Source organism: Nuphar pumila, chromosome 13 (genome assembly GCF_984573655.1).
Source record: "Nuphar pumila chromosome 13, dmNupPumi1.hap1.1, whole genome shotgun sequence".
NCBI lineage: Eukaryota > Viridiplantae > Streptophyta > Magnoliopsida > Nymphaeales > Nymphaeaceae > Nuphar > Nuphar pumila.
Genome location: NC_143261.1, coordinates 20,439,833 through 20,459,340, shown reverse-complemented (window position 1 = coordinate 20,459,340; position 19,508 = coordinate 20,439,833). Strand labels below are relative to the sequence as shown.

At 39.1% G+C, this 19,508-nt stretch overlaps 1 protein-coding gene across 1 annotated transcript; it reads left to right on the top strand.

The window, feature by feature from the left end:
* Window positions 1–6,991: 6,991 nt before the first annotated feature.
* LOC149818025 (uncharacterized) lies at window positions 6,992–16,216 on the top strand. Its single transcript, XM_089985081.1, has 3 exons — window positions 6,992–7,039; window positions 7,173–7,298; window positions 15,947–16,216. Exons 1-3 carry the CDS (start codon window positions 7,004–7,006, stop codon window positions 16,124–16,126), a joined length of 342 nt encoding a protein of 113 aa, XP_089841207.1. The 5' UTR covers window positions 6,992–7,003; the 3' UTR covers window positions 16,127–16,216.
* Window positions 16,217–19,508: the final 3,292 nt, after the last annotated feature.

Sequence of the window (19,508 nt, the reverse complement as noted above, 5' to 3'; positions counted from 1 at the left end):
AGACCAGACCTTTCTCTTTTTTTTTTGTTGTTACTTGACTTCTTTCTCTATCTATTCTAGCCCTCCTCCTAGAGGGTAGGGATGGCAGTGGATCGGGGCGGGAACAAGGTCTCCACCCTTCAAAATCCTGCCTTCTATCCTCTCCTTCACCCTTGCATGGGTCTTGATTTTAACCTTCATTTCTGCCTTCATCCTTGTTTTATGTCTTTCATCTTCGATCCAAACGGGACGGGATCCTGTTTACTCTCAGTCCACTATCATCCTTAAAGAAGGATCGGGGCGGGGCGGGGCGGGGCTTGTTTTCTCCAAGTCAAGTGTCATCCCTACCAAGGTTGTTAAATGCGATGAGGCGAAGCGAGGCGTTGAGCCTGCGCTTCGCCTCTGAGGCCTACGCCTCAGGTACTGAGGCGTACGCCTCTCACAACTGGAATGGAAGTGAAGCGGTGGGAGGGGAGGCAGTAAGAGAAGGACCACCGCCCAGCTGGTACGGAAGCGAGGGATATGCTGGTCGTCCGGTGGTCGGAGAAGACTGAGCAGCATCTGCAGCACAGCAACTCCGGTGGTCGGTGGTCACAACTGGTCGCAGGTTGATGAGGGGCGCATCACAGCAACGCCTCAGTACCTTGAGCTTGCGCCTCGCCTCTGAGGCGTACGCTTCAGGTACTGAGGCGTACGCCTCTCACAACACTGATCCCTACTTGAGGCATCCCCTGAGAAATTGAATTCTCATGTTTTTTTGGGCGATAAGAGAGCATTTATATATTTAAAAGGAGAAACTGCCCATAAGATCGGAGACCTAACCACGCTGGTTCTGTCGGCCATACTAACGGTCACTCTTTCATAAGAAATAGGGTCTCTTTCCTACGTAGAAAAACAAACATACGATGGGACTCACGTAAATTGGGAAGCACTTTCTATCCGAATGGATTCTTTCAAAAGAAAAAAGCTTCCCCCGAGTGGAAGTCTAAGAAAAAAACTAAATTTTATGACAAAATGAAATATAACTTGTGATATTTACCGATGTTTGTGTTTTTATTGGCCAGGCAATTTCTAGCATTTTTTTTACATGATATTAGCAACCGTGCCAGCAACCGCAGCAGCGGAGGGTGTAAACGAGTTGAAAATGGTCTGGATCAAGTTAGTTGTGATTTTAAATTTGAATCCAAATCCAAAATACTAACTGTAAAATTGAGCTTGTCCTTAACATGCCCAAATAAGGTAGGTTGAATTTGAAAATGAGATACATGTGTTCATATTGGATCTGGTAAGAAGGATTAAAAATGGGGGTGTGAAGTGGTCGGACTTGGGCTGGATCTGGAGGTTGCCCAATTAGATTTAATAGGATCTAACATAATTAGATCCGGGTTTGGATTGGGAGTCAGATGGAGATCAGCTAAAACCAAACCTGGATCTGACTTGCTCAAAATCTGATACACGTGTTCGGAGCCCGATATTAGTCAGATTCAGAATTTTCTTGGACAAGTTGGCAACGACTCGTGCTGCCAAATATCGTGGGTCGCAATGTCATGATCAAGAGGTCTCAAGTTCAAATCCACGAGGGGTTATCTATATTCTTGTTAAAAAGAGGATAAAAAAAATTGTATTGTTTTTTTTTTTATGATGAAAAACCCTCACCTAAGCAAGAAAAATCCCGGGCGGGGCGCCATGACCACCTTGCCTTACACATGACCCACCTCTGAAAGAAAAAAAAATTGAAATGTTGATGGGATGTTTTTGTGCACCTTTTATAAAAAAAAAAAGAAACCAATTGAGAATTTGTTGGAAAACGCAAATTTAAAACTCTTGTCTAAATAGCTCCTCATGTAAAAAAATCTTTTTTTAACTATATTGGTTCAATATTGTGAATTCATCATTTTTTTCTTTGGTTTAAAAAAGTGAATAAATCACGACAAATCCATGTATGTGTTCAATTTTATTCAAAAAGACTACCAACAATGTGATTTTGTGTGGCCTGAGTATTTTGTTAAGTACTTGGGCCAAAATCACTGGAACTGCTCCGTTTAACCATGGGTTGGTTGGAAAGTGTTTGAAATGTTCAGGTTGCCGCCCTTCAGTCCCAAAGACCATGTTTTGTTTGGAAAGGCAGACTGGCGTTAGGTAGTCTGCCTCATTTAGAGGTTTTACAAAAAAAACAATATATTATGCTGATGTAAGCAGTATATATTTTTCATTACGCAACGAAATATGAATCTGGTAGAATACACTATCAAATTTCGGACCTTGAAGCGCTCAAATTTGTTCGCAAGAAAGCAACCAAGTATGTTTGTGGACTCAAGGACTGATTAACCCCCCTCCCTCCCCCGTTATTATTCAAGGTACCGTTCAGTTTTGGACCTGCAACTTTCCACCAAAGGGAGACGTGAATTGACAGCTCCTACCAACAACCACGGGAAACCCCAATTGGTAAAGTTGGGTTTTTTTTTTTTTTGCTTTATTTTCAGCCATTCTTTCTCCGCACCATAGTTGTTAATGGATGGCCTTGAAATAGATCGTGGAACCCATCGAAGCAGCAAATTAACAAGCCACGGTATTTGGTTGACGTTCATCACGTGAAAGAACAACATCCAAGGCACTCCCGACCGATTACTTGTCCTGATCCGCTATCTTTTTAGCTATAACACATGAAAAGTAATTGTAACAGTCACGGGCATAGAATTTTTGGCAAACCCACAACCGTGCGGGACAGTAACAATACCTGTATATAAGCATCGCTTTCACAGTCACCCTGTAATAAGAGGTAGCAAGAAGGCTCCGCTTGTCTGATAAGAGCAGCTTGTTAGGGATGGCAGTGGACCGGGGGAAAGCGGGGCCCCGCCCCGCCTCACCCCGTTTGGACTGGGGATGAAGGGTATGAAACCGGGATGGAGGCGGGCAAAGGTTAAAATCCATCCCCGTTCGGGGATGGACGTACCCTTTTCCCATCCCTGCCATGATCCCTGCCTCATCTTTGTTTGAACCGGGGATGGAGGACATGAAACGGGGATGAAGGCGGGGGTGGATGTTAAAACCCATCCCCACCGGGGATGGAGGTTCTAATCTTGAGGCGGGGCGGGGGTGGAGACCTTGTCTCCTGCCCCACCCCACTGCCATCCCTAAGCTAGTGCACGTCACCTTATGTTGGGATGTTGCAGGTTCAAAATCTAATGGTATAATTGTATAACTGGTAGGGGTCGTTCTAACCCAAGCTTGCCTTTAAAAAAAAAAGTGGCAAGAAGTGACCCAGTTCAGTTCTCAGCTCAGGTATCGATGACATCATGTGGGGTTTACCTTGCAGAGGGACGGACTTGTTAAGTGACCCGGTTCTCAGTGAGGGTTCTCTGTCATTCAGAAGAAGAAAAAAAAGGTAGCCAGAAATTCAAACCCTTCTGGGATTTTTGTCCACCCAACAGTTATGAATCCAATCTCAGATGGACATGGATCAATTCCATTCGGATCCTACCTGAACTTCATGCCAAATAAAATGGAGTAAGATCTAAACCCATCTTAAAATCGCTTAGGCATCGTTGAATGCATTTGCTTTTTTCGTATTTTCGGATCACAAATCTAAAGTCTAGATTCAGATCCAATTCTCGTTGTAATCAGGGACCAAGCCATTGACCAAAGAGCTGACGTGGCACTTTCGAGCCGTTAGGACCACAACAATAAAAAAGATCTCCACAATTGTGGAAGAGAAGCAACAACGTTAAGCTACGGGAGCATATGTATCGGGCTCCAAGACAGTACGGAACTGTTCTCTCTCCATCACTGGATTGCTGAAAAACTGCCTCTCGCTTTTCAAACAATTACCACAACACCCCTCATATTAATTGGCAGTCACAAATCTCATTTTCTGACAGATATCGGCAAGAAAAAATCTAATGATAATAAAAAAAAATCTAATGGTTTACAAAAAAAAAATATTATAAAAATCATAGTTAGCAAACTTGGTGAGTCAACTTGTGTCTCGGCTGAGTTGCCTCTTGTGGGCACCTAACTGTGTTAAGAAATTAACTTGACTTGAGTAGGGACTAAACTCAGTCGAGCCTTAACATTGACTCGGCCAAGCCAATCAAGTTTTATTTACTTTTCTTTGGTTTAACGTGGTGATTTTTACCCCGTGCCTCCCCTCCCACGCACACACATGCATTTGTGAATTTTGGGACTTTTTCAAAATTCTAACACTGCAAATGTGATCTGTATGTTTGTTTTTTATAGGAATCAGTTTTTAGAGCATTTAATTTCGATGGGTCAATGTGTTTTTAGAAAGTTTTAAAAATCAATGACGTACAATTTTCATAAGTTTTAGAGGCGTCAAATACTATTTTTCTATCCAAAATGCATGAGTGTCTACTTCTACAAAGGGGGGGGGCTCAGTTTGTCTCATAGGAGCAACTAGTGTGGTTCACCTTGTGTTGGAAAGTTGCAGGTTCAAAACCCAATGGTATAGTTGTATAACTGGTAGGGGTTGTCTAACCCCAGCTTGCTTTAAAAAAAAAAGTTTTCATTTTTAGCAAATCAATAATGTTGAACACATTTGTACTGTCAAAATTTTGAAAAAAATACAAAAAAATCTGATAGTACGTTTCACTTAGAACCATGTCATAGGCACGGATGCATTACTCTCTCTCTCTCTCTCTCTCTCTCTCTCTATATATATATATATATATATATATATATATATATATATATAGCCAAGAGAAGTTCATATTTCAAGTAAATATCCAAATTGAAACGTTTTGTATTTATAAAATATATATTTATTATTTATTTTTAACAATTAAATATAAAACCATGACTCACCTGAGCCACTGAATTGGGTGTCGCTAATCTGGTACTGAGTCATAAGAATGTAAAAATAAAAAATATATTTATTATATATATATATCAAATCTTTACAAAAATGTTATAATTGCATTAATGTCTTGAAAAAATGAGATATTTTTCAAATAAGATGAAACTATTATAATTTTTTGTATAATATCATAATAAAATCATGATATTTAAAAAAAATATAGGCTATATTTGTGACCATAGGTGAGAGTCAAGGGTTACTGAAAATGCTATAAGAAGATTTTTGTTTATATTTACACTGAGAAACTGCCTTCAAGATTAGAGACCTAGCTCTGTGCTCTGCTTACGATCACTGTCATGACAGTGTAAAACTCTGTGGGCTTACCCTTACTCTCAAGGAGTCGTCACGCTTAGGTTTGCACAAAGTGTGATGCCCATGAGATTTGAACCTAGACTGCCTGCCTATAAACCTAGGCCCCATCCCACTACACCAAACCCCTTTAGGGCAAATGCTATAAGATGAGAAACACATTTTCAGCAAAACCGTTTGAAAAACAGGAAACACTGTGTTTTCTAAATGTTTAAAAAAATGTAAATCAAATTATGGCCCTAGGGAACACACATTTTTTACACTATGTGAAACACTTTTCCCATGTGTTTCCCAAGCATTTCCTTTTTGTTGGATACATGTTTATCATGTTTGGTTTCATTAATTTATTATTTTATTAAGGCTCTTCTAAATGTTTTCCTTGAAACTTTTTTATTGAGAGAGTTTTTTCTAAAAAATACATTTTCTGATACCTACCAACAGAAAAATTATTTTTAAACTTTCAACCACCACCACCACTATCCATCTCACCACTACCCACCACCATCCTCCTCCTATCTCTGGTTTTTCTATATTTTCCCACTCTGTTTTTCTCATGTTACACAAACAAATAAAAAACTTTGTTTTAGAAAACTTCTCTTATAAAAAACTTGCATAAGCAAAATTTTCTTTTCTTACTAGAGTTTTTCTCTCTTTCAAAGTGCCCTAAATGCTGCTTTAAGGTGGCATTCCAAATAGACAATAGGTTAAAAGTGGTAAATCCCCAAGAAAGTTAAAATTGCCCCCAACAAATTTTTTTTTTGAATTTATAACCCGAAGAAACTGCACCCGGCACAAAGACTTGATTGTGCTGGCTCAGCCTGCTATACCTATGATCGTTGTGCTAATAGCATAAAACTCCGAGGTTAGGATCTTTGACCCATAGGCCTATGCTATGCATTGACTTGCTCATTAGGGCGGCACCTATAAAAACCGAACCTTGACTACCCATCTAGCAGCTATGGTTTAGCTGCCGACTATGCCAACCCTTCTTGGGGCAATTGCCCCAAACATGTACATGGATTTGCCAAAGCCATGAGAACAATGGATTCAATATTTGCATCCTTAGTTGCCACCGACAGTCATATATGGCTCGATCACATACTGAGTTTGTGAGGGGTAGCTCACCGAGCTTGACTGACCACAGAGGCGTGGCAGCAGGGGCCATCCACTATTTTGGGCTCAAGTTGGATTTCTATTGGTCCTAAACTAGGCCAACCACTACCGGTTCAGATCCATGTTTGCGTTTGGTCCAAACTCTTGAATGGAAACTTGAACATTGTCTAACATAATATAAAAAATTAAGATCACAATTTGAACATTTGTACTCCTCGATTTGTAAGATCATGTTTTGGCCCAACAAGATTGGGCAGATGTAATGTGGTTAAGTCTGAGTAGGGGTCCAAACGGTTTGAGTGCGGGCTAGATCATGTGAAATCTGTATTTGTATTCGAAATGCAAATAGTAGATCTGAGTCTGAGTCCGTATCAGATGAGATGGGGTTGAATTTGGATGCAAAATATGTGATAATAATGCAAACTCTTTACATGAAAATAATGCAACTGGACCAGATTTTTATCTGATTCTGAATTAGTCCCGATATAAAATACTGGCCCGAATCCCCAAAACAATTTAATCTAACAAAATCCAGAAATAACATATCGGATCCGGATCGGATATCCAGATGCATCGATCCATCACCCATAAAATGAACCTGAGCCATGCCCCCATGAGGGATATTCGTGTAATTACATTACGAATCAGGCTCATTCCTACAAACCGTGGAATACAAAGCAAGAGAGAGAGAGAGAGAGAGAGAGAGAGAGAGAGAGAGAGAGAGAGCGAATGGCGTTAACGAGTGGCAGAGCTCTATTCTTCAAGGTATTTCTTATCATATTCTTCTTCTTTGGTAATTGGTACCTTCAGTTAGTGCATTTGTTTGGTGATAGTTTTGAAGCATATCACAGTGCTACTAAATTGGTGTTTGGGATATTGGTGAATGTGGGTGTTGCAGTCGAGTGAAATCCGCGTATTCTGCAAGAGGAGAGAGAAAGAGAAAGATGGTGGCGATCGACATCCTTACCATGTTGTAGAAATCACCCCACCTCCCACCAATCTGGGTGTTCGTTGCTTCCCATCTGTGAGAATCATTCATTTCTTCTCGTTATTATTGTTGCTTTAATGATTTCTGTTCGTTCTTTGGGTCGTTTATTTGTTTTATTAGTGTGCTAGAGACATATCTGATATCTTCATCACCCATCCATGTCTTGAGCTGTTGTCACTTTGCTGTAATTGTCTACCAAGCTTATGAAATAAGCTCTACATTTAAAGACCCAATTTCATAAGATTTGCAAATGCCCCTAAGAAGAAAGCAAATTGTTAAATAATTGTGGTTTTCTTTCTGAGAAGAATGAACGTTGTTGGTCATTTGGAGTGATAATAAGTATGACTAAATCAAGTAACGACAGATTGGGGTCTGTTTAATCCACACCCACATTGCCAAACGATTTCTCATGTTCAAAACTCCGTATTCTTCTTGGCATTCCTTATTTAACATTGAAACATCCATGAGTCGTAACAACAAGAATTGTCCTACTTCCTATCTTCAGCAACCTGTCAAGGTTGTGAATTTGACCATGTTAAAATGTTGTTACCGTGTACCATGAAGGCACCTTTATCCTTATTGCATTTACCATGCAGTTATGTACATGATAAAGCAAATGTTATCCCGTCAAACCCATGTAACCAACTGGTTATCTTTATCTTGTAAAACCCTCATTATCTTGTAAAACCCATGTAACCATATGATAATAGTTACTGACCTAGCCATGTATATTGCATAGCCGTGTTTATTAACTTTTCTCTTGTAACCGTTATATTAAGTTGTATCCATTTTATTTTCTATTGAATGAAAGAAAGAATATAGCTTCTCTGCATAATACTGTGCAAGTTTCGTTTCTTATATGGTTTTAAAACCGATGGTTGCTATCTGCCATATCGAAGGAAGGAACGAATTCATCTGATCCAAGGAACAACACAGAAGAACATGCAAATCCATATTATATTCATCACGCAGATTCACCGGGTATCATGTTAGTTTTTCAGCCCCTTACAGGGAAAAATTTCACTATATGGTGTCGTGCGATGGGCATGATGGTCAGCACGAAGAACAAAATGGGGTTCGTGGATGGTATCATCTCTAAACCCACTGAACCAACACCACTAGTTACTTCCTGGGAAAGGTGCAACAATATGGTGTGATCCTGGATCTTGAATGCCCTTCATAAGGACTTATCTTCGACCGTTACATATGCCCAAACGGTAGCAAAAGTATGGTCTGAATTGAGAGAGAGTTTCTCCCAATCTAATGCTCCCTGAATCTATCAAATTCAACAACAAATCATCAATTGCAAGCAACAACACTCTTCAGTTGCAGTCTACTTTATCAAACTCAAAGGATTATGACATGAGTTGCCCTCCTACGTTACCTTACCGCAATGTACTTGTGGTGCCATGAAGTCTATCCATGTAGCAACAAGACAGGTTAATGCAGTTTTTGATGGGGCTGAACAAAAGCTATAACCATATTAGGAGCCAAATCTTTTTAATGTATCCGATACCCACTATTGCCAAAGCATACTCGCTTATCATCCAAGAAGAAAGGCATTGCGAATTAAATATCACGGTTCCATCCGAATCTATTGTTGCTACTACTTTTCAGCCTAGCGAGCATCTCAAAAGAATGGCAACAAGGGATCAGACAAGATCACGCCCCATTATGATCACTGCGGTAAGGTTGAGCACGTAAAATCTAAGTGCTATCAGCTGGTGGGATTTCCAAACAAGTTCACCTCTAATGAACAATCAAGGCCTAAGGCCAATGCCGCGAATAGCTTCTCCAAGCCTGAACTTTTCCAAAGGTTTGTCGAATTCATGAACCGGTCCAACGAGTTCATAAATCAGTCCAACCAAAGTATTCTTGAGCCCAAAGTAAATCTTGCAGGTAACTCTCCAAAACTAATAACTTGTGTTTCATTTAAAGGCATTTGGGTCATTGACACTGGTGCAACAGATCATATGACACATGTGCTATCTAACCTTGATAATCCTACTCTCGTTTCTTGCCCACCGATTAGTTTACCGAATGGGTCAAAGGTTCCTGTTTCTCACATTGGCACCGTAACACTATCTCCTAATATCATTCTGAAAAATGTCCTTCATGTTCCCAACTTCAACTTCAATTTAATATATGTTGCCAAACTCCCCTCGAATTCAAATTTTAATGTAATCTTTAACAGTGAATCTTGTTTTTTGCATGACCGTCACTCGATGAACATGATTGGAACGGGTAGGATGTCAAATGGTCTTTATATCCTTGATGAAAGCAGGCTTGTAACCGTTTCCTTGATTTCCAATAAATCTGAACTTTGGCATTGTCGTTTGGGGCATGTTTCCAATTCTCATTTGAAAACCTTAGTTAATTTAAATTGTGTTAATCCTTGCAAACAAGTGCACGATTGTTCTGTCTGTCATATATCCAAATAATCTCGTTTGTCTTTTCTCAATAGTTCAATATCGTCTTAATCTATTTTTGAGTTAATATATTATGACATATGGGGTGAATATCATGTTCCATCATTATCTGGAGCTCACTATTTTCTGACTATTGTGGATGACTTTTCAAGATCAATATGGGTTTATCTTATGAAATATAAGTTTGAAATATATGGTATCATTAAGAATTTTTTAACCATCGTTCAAACTCAATTTGGAACCAAAATAAAGAAACTTAGATCTGATAATGGGGCAATTTTTTTTCCAACGATTTTAAAAATCTTTTACGAGAAAAAGGGATAGAGAGGCAACGTAGTTGCGGCGCAATGCCCCAATAAAATGGGGTAGTTGAGCGCAAACACTGTGATCTTCTTAATATGGCATGAGCACTCCTTTTTCAAGCTCATCTTCCTCTGAAATTTTGGGGAGAAAGTATTTTGACTGCTGCCTACCTCTTGAATCGGTTGCCTTCTCATCCCATTTCAGATAAAACCCCTTATGAGATTTTACATAGACATGTTCCCAAATATGATCACTTAAGAACTTTCGGATGCCTATGTTATGCCAGTAACCTTTACAAAACCTACAAGTTTGATGTGCATACTACAAAATGTATTTTTTTAGGTTATCCTTATGGGCAAGTAGCATACAAGGTATATGACTTAGAAAATGAAAAGGTTTTCACAAGCTGAGACGTCAAATTCAATGAGTTTGAGTTTCCTTTCAAAAGTCAAAAAGAGTTCCAAAATGATGGTAATATTGTTATCCCTCTACCTGTTCACGACGTGTCTATGGAAGATTTTCAAAAAATCCCTCCCAATCAAGATTGTTCCCAAGATACCCCTGATGCACATATACAATCTCTAGAACCACCCAATCCAGATCCAAATGAGAATCCAATCGAGTCTGACAATCCAAATACTCAAGCACAATCGACTTCTTCTCCTTTTGATATTCCACCTCGTAGGTCTTTACGATTACGAATTTCGCCTAGACATCTCAAGGATTATCGATGTTTTCTGACTACACCTAATTCCAAATCAAGTTCGTTGAGTGACGGGGTTGTAAGGACAAAATGTATACATTATCCAGTTTCTTTTTATCTTGTCGACAAATTTTTTTCTCATTCCCATAAGGCTTTTTCTTTCTAGTCTAACTCAAACTCCAGAGCCTACTAGTTTTTTTTCAAGCCATACAAGATCCAAAGTGGCAAGAAGCCATGAAAGTCGAGATTCGAGCATTAGAGGAGAACGTCACTTAGACGCTCACTAGCCTACCGCCAGGAAAAGACTCAATTGGGTGTAAATGGGTATACAAGGTTAAATTTAAGTCTGATGGATCAATTGAACGGTATAAAGCACGCCTAGTTGCTAAGGGCTATACCCAAACAAAAGGAGTGGATTATAACGAGACATTTGCCCCTGCTGCAAGGGTAGTTACAATCAAATGCATTCTTGTTGTGGCAGCAATATACAATTGGCACCTATTTCAAGTAGATGTCAATAATGTATTTCTTCATGGGGATTTGCAAGAAGAAATTTATATGAAGTTACCATCGGGATTCTCACGACAGGGGGAGCATGTTGTCTGCTGATTAAATAAATCCATTTATGGACTTAAATAGTCATCCCAAAATTGGTTCTCCAAATTATCCGACCTTCTCAAGAAAATAAGATTTTTACAATCAAATTCAGATTATTCATTTTTTTCAAAAATCAACAACGACAGCAAGGTATTTGTAGTTGTTTATGTTGATGACATCATTATTGTCGGTGACAACCTTGGAGAAATGAACCATCTCAAGTCTCTTATCAATGACCGATTTAAGTTGAGAGACCTAGGAAAATTAAAATATTTTCTGGGAATAGAGGTGGCGCAGTCAAAATCAGGGATATTCTTGTCACAACAAAAATATACACTGAGTATTGTTCATGATATGGGATATATGGGTGCACGTCCTTGTGATTTTCCTATGGAGCAACATCTAAAGTTGAACAATGAGCATGGCGAGCTTCTTAAGGATCCAACCCAGTATCGAAAGACCGTCGGAAAACTTATCTACTTAACCATAACGAGACCTTATATTTTTCATTCAGTTCACATCTATGTCACATGGGTGCGGGTGCGGGTGCGACACGGGTGCGGCGCAATTTCAAAAATTTTGGACACGGGGACTCGGCTATATATATATATTAAAAATAAAATAATATATATATATATATATATATATATATATATATATATATATATAAAGACTCGGTCAAAGTTGTGCCCATTAGGGGACAGGTGATGAGTTGTGAAGGCATTCTGTACACTTTCTTCGTACAGGAATAATTCACTTTTGGGCACTTTCTTCATACACTGTAATAATTCACTTTCTTCATACAGGAGAAAACCACAAAAACTTGAGTTGTGCCCATTCTGTACTTAAAACTTGAAAGTGTACAGGTTTTTTTAGTTGTGATGGGTTTTTTTCCTTACAGCTGTAGCCCAGAAAATTTTAAAAAAAAAATTCAAATTTTTTTTTCCAAAAAATGGACCAAAATGACCCTGGGTGCGTTGACCACACCCAGGGTCGGGTTGACCGAGTCCGAGCCGCACCCGTGTCCGCACCCGTGTCGGTGCGTGTCGACGCGGGTGCGGCGACCTTGGAGCCGAGTCCGTGTGACATAGGTTCACATGTTAAGTCAGTTTATGAATCAACCCCGGATACTGCATCAAGAGGCCATGCTTATGCTATTGCAATATTTGAAAGGGACGCCAGGTTATGGTATTCTACTTCGTTCGGATAGTCAACTCCAGATCAACGGGTATTGTGATTCAGATTTGGCATTGTGCCCCATGACTCGACGATCGTCAAGTGGGTATTGCGTAATGATTGGATTAAGCCCTATCATGTGGAAGGCAAAGAAGCAAACATCCGTTTTTAGATCATCTGCCGAAGCAGAATACATATCCATAGCACTTGCATGTTGTGAATTAACTTGGATCAAAAGCCTACTTGTAGATTTGGGAATTCCACATGATTATCCAATGAGGTTATACTGTGATAATCAAGCAGCCATGCATATAGCTGCCAACCCCGTATTTCATGAGAGGATCAAGCATATCAAAATCGATTGTCATGTTATACGTGACAAGGTCCAAAGCTTGGAGATTCAAATCCGTTTTATATCCTCAACAAATTAAATTTCAGACTTGTTCACCAAGTCTTTGGGTCGAGATTCGTTTCAAACGCTATGAAGCAAGTTGGGTATGATTGATTCGGGAAGCCCAACTTGAGGGAGAGTGTTAAAATGTTGTTACCATGTACCATGAAGGCACGTTTATCTTTATCGCATTTACCATGCAGTTATGTACATGATAAAGCAAATGTTATCTCGTCAAACCCGTGTAACCAACTGGTTATCATCATCTTGTAAAATCCGTGTAACCATATGATAATCGTTACTGACCTAGCCATGTATATCGCATAGCCGTGTTTATTACCTTTTCTCTTGTAACCGTTATATTAAGTTGTATCCATTTTATTTTCTATTGAATGAAAGAAAGAATATAGCTTCTTTGCACTCTACTGTGCAAGTTTCGTTTCTTATAGACCAAGTCCTGCATTTGGTTGGGAAAGTATTATGCACATCTTTTGTAGACTCATTTATATAATTGATTTAATTGTGATGCAGCTTTTATAACTCATCTGTAGGTCCGTTCAGGAGGATTCTGTTCATGTTCATATGAATGCCCGTTCCTGTCAAGGACTATCGGGATATGCATGCAGAAGCTAGGTCATCAATACTTTGAGGTCCCTTTATATATTTATACCTTCTGAAGATGCTATTCTCATGGTCATCCTAAGAATCTCCTTGAGGGATAATTTTGCTGCTGAGAATAAGCCTGTGATATAAGGATCATGCCATTTGCAGTGCTGTTGCCATATCTTCTTTGATTCAGCATGTCATGTTCCTTGATTATGTACCATATAATGTTAAAACGTCCAAGCTGCAAAATGCTTGAAGATGTAGAGTGCTATTCTCGTGAAAACTATAACTACCATCTAGTAAGATTTTTTATTAAATCCCAGGAAACTAGAGAGAGACTTAGGCTATGTTTGGGAGCCTTGAATCGGAGGCGTATTGCAATTTCTGCCAGTGCTCTCGTGCTCTCTACTGTTTGGGAGCAGTAATGGTGCCAAAACACTTCATTGGGGATGGAGTTTGCAGCTCCAATACCACGATTCGACACCATCCACAATATGATGTTTTTGGCAACTCCATCCACATCACATTTTGGCAATGCATGGAAATAGTGTTTCCATCTCGATGCAAGGCTCCCAAACAGAGCCTTAGCAAGAACAAAAGAAAGGAAAACTTTCTATCAGGTTAAATGGATTGAAGTGGCGTTTAATGTCCTTTGAATCCTTTCTAACAATTAATTATTGAAATTCATATGAACTTTTTGTTTTATGTTTAAGCATGTAAACAATAGATCACAGCCTTGAATGGTAGCTTTGCTCTTCATGAAATTGATAACTTTGTTGTTTGATATAGAGGTATTTACCTGATCAGATAGCAAAACATGATGAGGCTATTGAACTCATGAAAGCTAATCTTGTAGCTGAAGATTACATCCAGGAGCATGAACTATGCTATATTGTGATTTTCAGTGTTTCTACTATTCATCTTATTTCTCACTTGCATTATTTAATGTTGGATATTTCATCAATTTGCTACTTAAATGTGCTCATAGTAAAATAAAAAGGAAACACATGTAGAGAAACAACATTTTTATAATGAAGGTGATCCTTAAAAGTCATTGGTTTCATCAAAGCTGCCCATGAGCTGAAAAAAACCACAATTCTTGGTTTGAAAATTTTAGCCATGTTATATTGACCTCATGATTCAAGAGCAGATCAGGTCCAAGGGGCCTTGGACAGAAAACTGTCCAAGGCACCTTGGTGCCATCCATCATGAAATTGCACGGCACCCAATATATGAGTGATTGTTTCCTCTCAACAGTAGGAGGGTGTGGATAGCCTTAATTTTCAACTTTTTAATTCCTTTTTTGGGAATCTAACCTTACAGATGTGATCTACATGGTCTGATTGGTAGGAATAGACTCTTGAATCATGTAATTATGACAAGTGAACAGGTTTTTATGAGGCTTCAAAATTTGATGACTCCGAATTTTTATAAGTTTAAAGACTCATAAAATCATATTTTGTTGATTCCTAGCAAATGGAATATGCTGAACACATCTGTAGGTTCAGATTTACCAAACAAAGCTTGAAACATAAAAAATCATCTCTATCCACAACATATGGACTGTTGGGAGGAACCAATTTTCCCATGTACCAAACCCTTCTTTTTTTGGATGAATTTTAGCCGTCCATTTTTTCAGTCATTGATGCTGTTCATCTAGGAAGTGAACGGCATCAAAAAAATTTGTAAGGCCCAACCAGGTGGGATCCATCCTTTTTGAGGGGTTTTGGATGCCACTCGCTTTCTTGATGGACGGCATCCAAGGCCCTTGGACCTGATCCACTCTCTCACGATTCCCCTTACAACCTAGTTAATATTAGTGGTAGTTAATAATGGCTTTTTACTTCGTTTTTTGTAAAGCACGGTGATCTTGTAGTCAGCAATTTAACAAATGTGTGCTAGGAAGCATATTAGTTAATAGTTTCACATGGAATTTTCTCTTCTTGGGCTTTGCTCACCAATACACAAACTTTCAATTCTTACCAAGTAAGAATGCACATTGGATTTATTCTGTGAGAGAAATAATTGACTAAATGTTCCCTTGTAGTCTATTTTTTCTTTGCACATGGCTTCTTATGTTACTTTTTATTCTTTACCTATATCATGCTTATTAGATCACCAAGAAAAGTCGAGTTCTTACAAAATCTGTTAAACGAGTTTAAGAGTTGCTTCATGTATGTAATATTAAAAGTTCCCTGGATGTTATTGCTGCTCTTATTAGCCTATTTTTCTTCATAGTTCAGTATCCATATATCCTTTACTGTCCTTTGTATTATAAAGTTTTTCAAGTACCACTGGGCTTAACGCTGCTTATCCGTGTCTGACATGAACTCCCATATGTTTGGATAACATAGGATCAAGTGCTTTGTAAAGAAGTGCTCAAAGCGAGTGCAGAATAGATAAAGAAAGCTTGCCTGTTAATATTATCTTATGAACTGTGAATAATTCTTAACCTCTTAATGTTTGTTTTTCTGGACAGAATATGCAGTGTGGGGAGTCCATTACAATTGAAGGGAAATACTACACCATTTCTGCAGTTACACACAGATATCAACTTCGGAACGGGAAGTACGAGCCAAGCGAAAAGAGATTGGATGTGCAGTCTGCATCTAGATATATTCTCAACTTGTACCTAGAGAGTCTACTAGGCAAATCATAACAGAATTAACATGTATACTTGTACAAATAATTTGTTTCTTTAAATAGTCCAAGTGTTAAATGGAACCAATGTTACTTGATCCCTTGCACATCAGTTCTTGCTAATCTTTGTTTCAGTAGGGGCTGTTTCTCTTAACGGGTAATGAATACATGTACTAAGGCTCTGTTTGGGAGCCAGACTTGAGAGGGAGATGGAGATTCACTGAATCCCGTACCTCTTTCGCTGTTTAGAGCCTGGATTTTGGTGATGGGGGTGGATATGAAAGTGGAGATGGCCTCCTGTCTCCCTATTTTGAACTACATTCTCACGAGGTCGTAGTTGACGACTCTACTCCCAGCACCCAATTCATCTTCATGCCCATCACCCCTCTCATCTCTGCTCCAACACCGGACCCCAAACAGAGCCTACCACTAATTGGAATTTGGAAGTTTGATTATGCAAAAAAGGCCTTCAGGTTTGGGTGGATACAGGGCCTACCAAGCCTGGCAGGTAGGGCTGGGCTGGGTCCTTTTGCAAGCCTGCTGAGGTTGCTTAGTCCATGTTTTGATTCTTCTGAAGACCCAGTTCCAACCCTGATGGGCCTAATATTCAAACACGGTACTACACTGGGACTGTCAAGCTTTCACGGGCCAACTTCCATGGTTATGCGTTAATACACCTGCCTCGGTTTTGTGAGTGGTAGCGGGCTTGGGGAGAAGGTGCTGACCTCTTTGTTCCAGGTTCGACTTCCAGAGTGTGCGGGTGATTTTCATTGGTTGGCTCTAAAAGAGTTTGGGTACCCTGAGATTAACTGCTTTGGCGGGGAACTTCATGACCAAAAAAAAAAAAATCCATAGTTATGATTCTGGACTTTCTTTGATAGAGTGGTGATTGGTGATAGGATTTGAGTGGCTAAAATTCCAAGATTAATTTGTGATTTTGAATGCCTTGGATCTCAAAGTTCGAGGTTGGATCCTGTGGTTAAGTAAACAGGGGAATCTAAGATCAGAGGATCACAGATCCCCAAAATATGGGCAAACAAACTTATGTTTTTTTTTTGAAAGGCAAGCTGGGATAGGGATGGCAGTGGACCGGGAAAAATGGGGATCCATCTGAACCCGCTAAGCTGGGGATGGAAGACATAAAACCGAGAATGAACTGACCCATACAGGGATGAAGGCAGGGATGGACTTACCCTTGCCCTTGCCCTGCCCTGTCCCCCATTCTTGTTAATGAAATTATTAGTATACCCTTATATATATATATATATATATAACCCTAAACCCTTCTTATGGTTCTTATTTTCTTCTTATTCTTCTTAAAATAGAATAAAGTTATTTTGAGACAGGACAACTATTTTGAACCGGGGATGGAGAGCAAAATTTTGAGACAGGACAGAGGTGGAGACCTTGTCCGCCACACCCGCCCCGTCCACAGACATCCTTAAGCTGGGGTTAGGCAGACCCCACCAGCTATTATTCAATTGTACCATTGGAGTTTTGAACCTGCAACTTACTACCACAGGGCAACGTGCACTGACAGCTCCTACCAACCACGCAGAGCCCCCATTGGTACAAAGAAACTTATGTTGGTGACACATTACTTGGGGTCCACACCCAGGGGACATGAATCGGATATGCCGATGATACCTGGACACGTACAAACATTATTTTAATATTTTAAAATTATTTAAATGAAAATTATACTTTTAAATACTAAAATATCAAAAAAGTTTTTTATTGGTTACAAATTAAAAAAAAAATCCCTGTTTTTCAAAAAATTAATGAATTTGCAGCAGAAGACGCACTCGTATGATCGTATCATTGTGACAGTCCTGATTCCTGAACAACTGTTAGGTCTGTTTGTACATGAATTACACGAAATTTTCTCTCAAGTACCGATGAGCAGCGATTGATTGGGTTTGATGCTTTATTCTTGATATTGTGAGCATCTCAGCTTGATAAATGATGCAAAAGTGTTCACATTATATGCAGTGGCGCTGCATGATGCAGTGCAATCGCCAGCCACCCATCTTGGCATTTCTCGAGATAGGTGTAGCCTCCATCTCGAGAAATGTTCAGATGGGCGGCTTTCAGCGTCGCTGCACGAAAAATGCCCTCTAATGCAAAAGCACTAACAACGATTTGCTAGTTTGCTGGACATCTTACTTCCATGCATCCATGAATGTGAAGTTGCCCTTATGATGTTGAGAATTGTTCTTTCATTCAAATAAGAGAATGATTCTCATTGGTTTCATTCTCACGTCAAAACAAACATGAGAAAATAGAGTGCGGGAGATGAGAGTCATTTTCTCATTTGCGAGAGAAACATGATGACAAGGGCCCCCATGTGATTCCACGTGATTTGGAGTCGTTTGGAGGCACGAACCAAACACTAAATGAAAGAAGAAATATTTGAAATGAAAAAATAGAATTCAAGATTTAATATTGTTAAATCCAAAACAAATTCCAATCAAAACCTCATCCTCTCCTTATGCTATTTCATCACAATCTCAAATCCAACCGAATCCAAACCCAAAATAGTGACCCATTTCTTTTTCCCATCTTCCATACCAATGTCACTAGTCTCTTCTCAGAAAAAAATTGGCGAGGGAAAATCTCAAGATATTTTGAAACTTTCGGTTTTTAAAGGAAAAAAATATTGGCATATATATATAAGTATTTAAATATAAATAATATAGAAAGACTGCAGCAGCTGTTTTTATCATGTTAATATCATGGTAGAAACACTATATTTTCAAGATAGGTGAAATTTTGAAAACATCACATTTTTTCTGGTATTATACCTTCAAAATAGCGATGATATTTTCAGATATGATCCCATATAATCGACAAGCTTAGCCTAATCCTGCAACACCAAACCGGCAGACCCACAGCTAAAGAGTGCAGGCCCAACACCGTGTCACATAATCATGGCACTTAGCCACTCTCTCTGGATCCCTGCATGTTGATTCCCACACTGCAACATCTCTAAGGGTACGTTTGGAAGCAAGAAAGAAAGACGTAGAAAAAGTGATACAATGAAAGAAAAAATTATACGATTTTTTTGACTTTTCAAGCTAGAGAAACTTCTTTCTAAAAGTTTTTTTTTCTAAAAAATACACATCTTCAAATGAAACATTCTTTCATAGGAGAAGGTGAAGGAATGTTTCCTACCAAAAGTTTTTTTTTTTTACACTCCACCATGCATCTCACCATCACCGCCACCACCACCACCACTCACAACCCTCCTTTTCTTTCATTTTTTCACATTTTTCCACTTTATTTTTCTTATGCTAAACAAACAAGTGAACTTTTTATTTTTGAAAAGTTTTCATATAAAAACTTCTCATAGGTTCTCTTCCTGCCAACGGGCTCTGCTTATTTGGTAGGAGTTGTTAGTG

What these genes read in the sequence shown, in the direction of transcription:
- LOC149818025 (XM_089985081.1), top strand. Translation starts at nt 7,004, where the DNA reads ATGGCGTTAACGAGTGGCAGAGCTCTATTCTTCAAG. An exon ending in GCAGAGCTCTATTCTTCAAG is followed by an intron (nt 7,040 to 7,172) that starts GTATTTCTTATC and finishes TGGGTGTTGCAG; the next exon opens with TCGAGTGAAATCCGCGTATT. An exon ending in GTGTTCGTTGCTTCCCATCT is followed by an intron (nt 7,299 to 15,946) that starts GTGAGAATCATT and finishes TTTTCTGGACAG; the next exon opens with AATATGCAGTGTGGGGAGTC.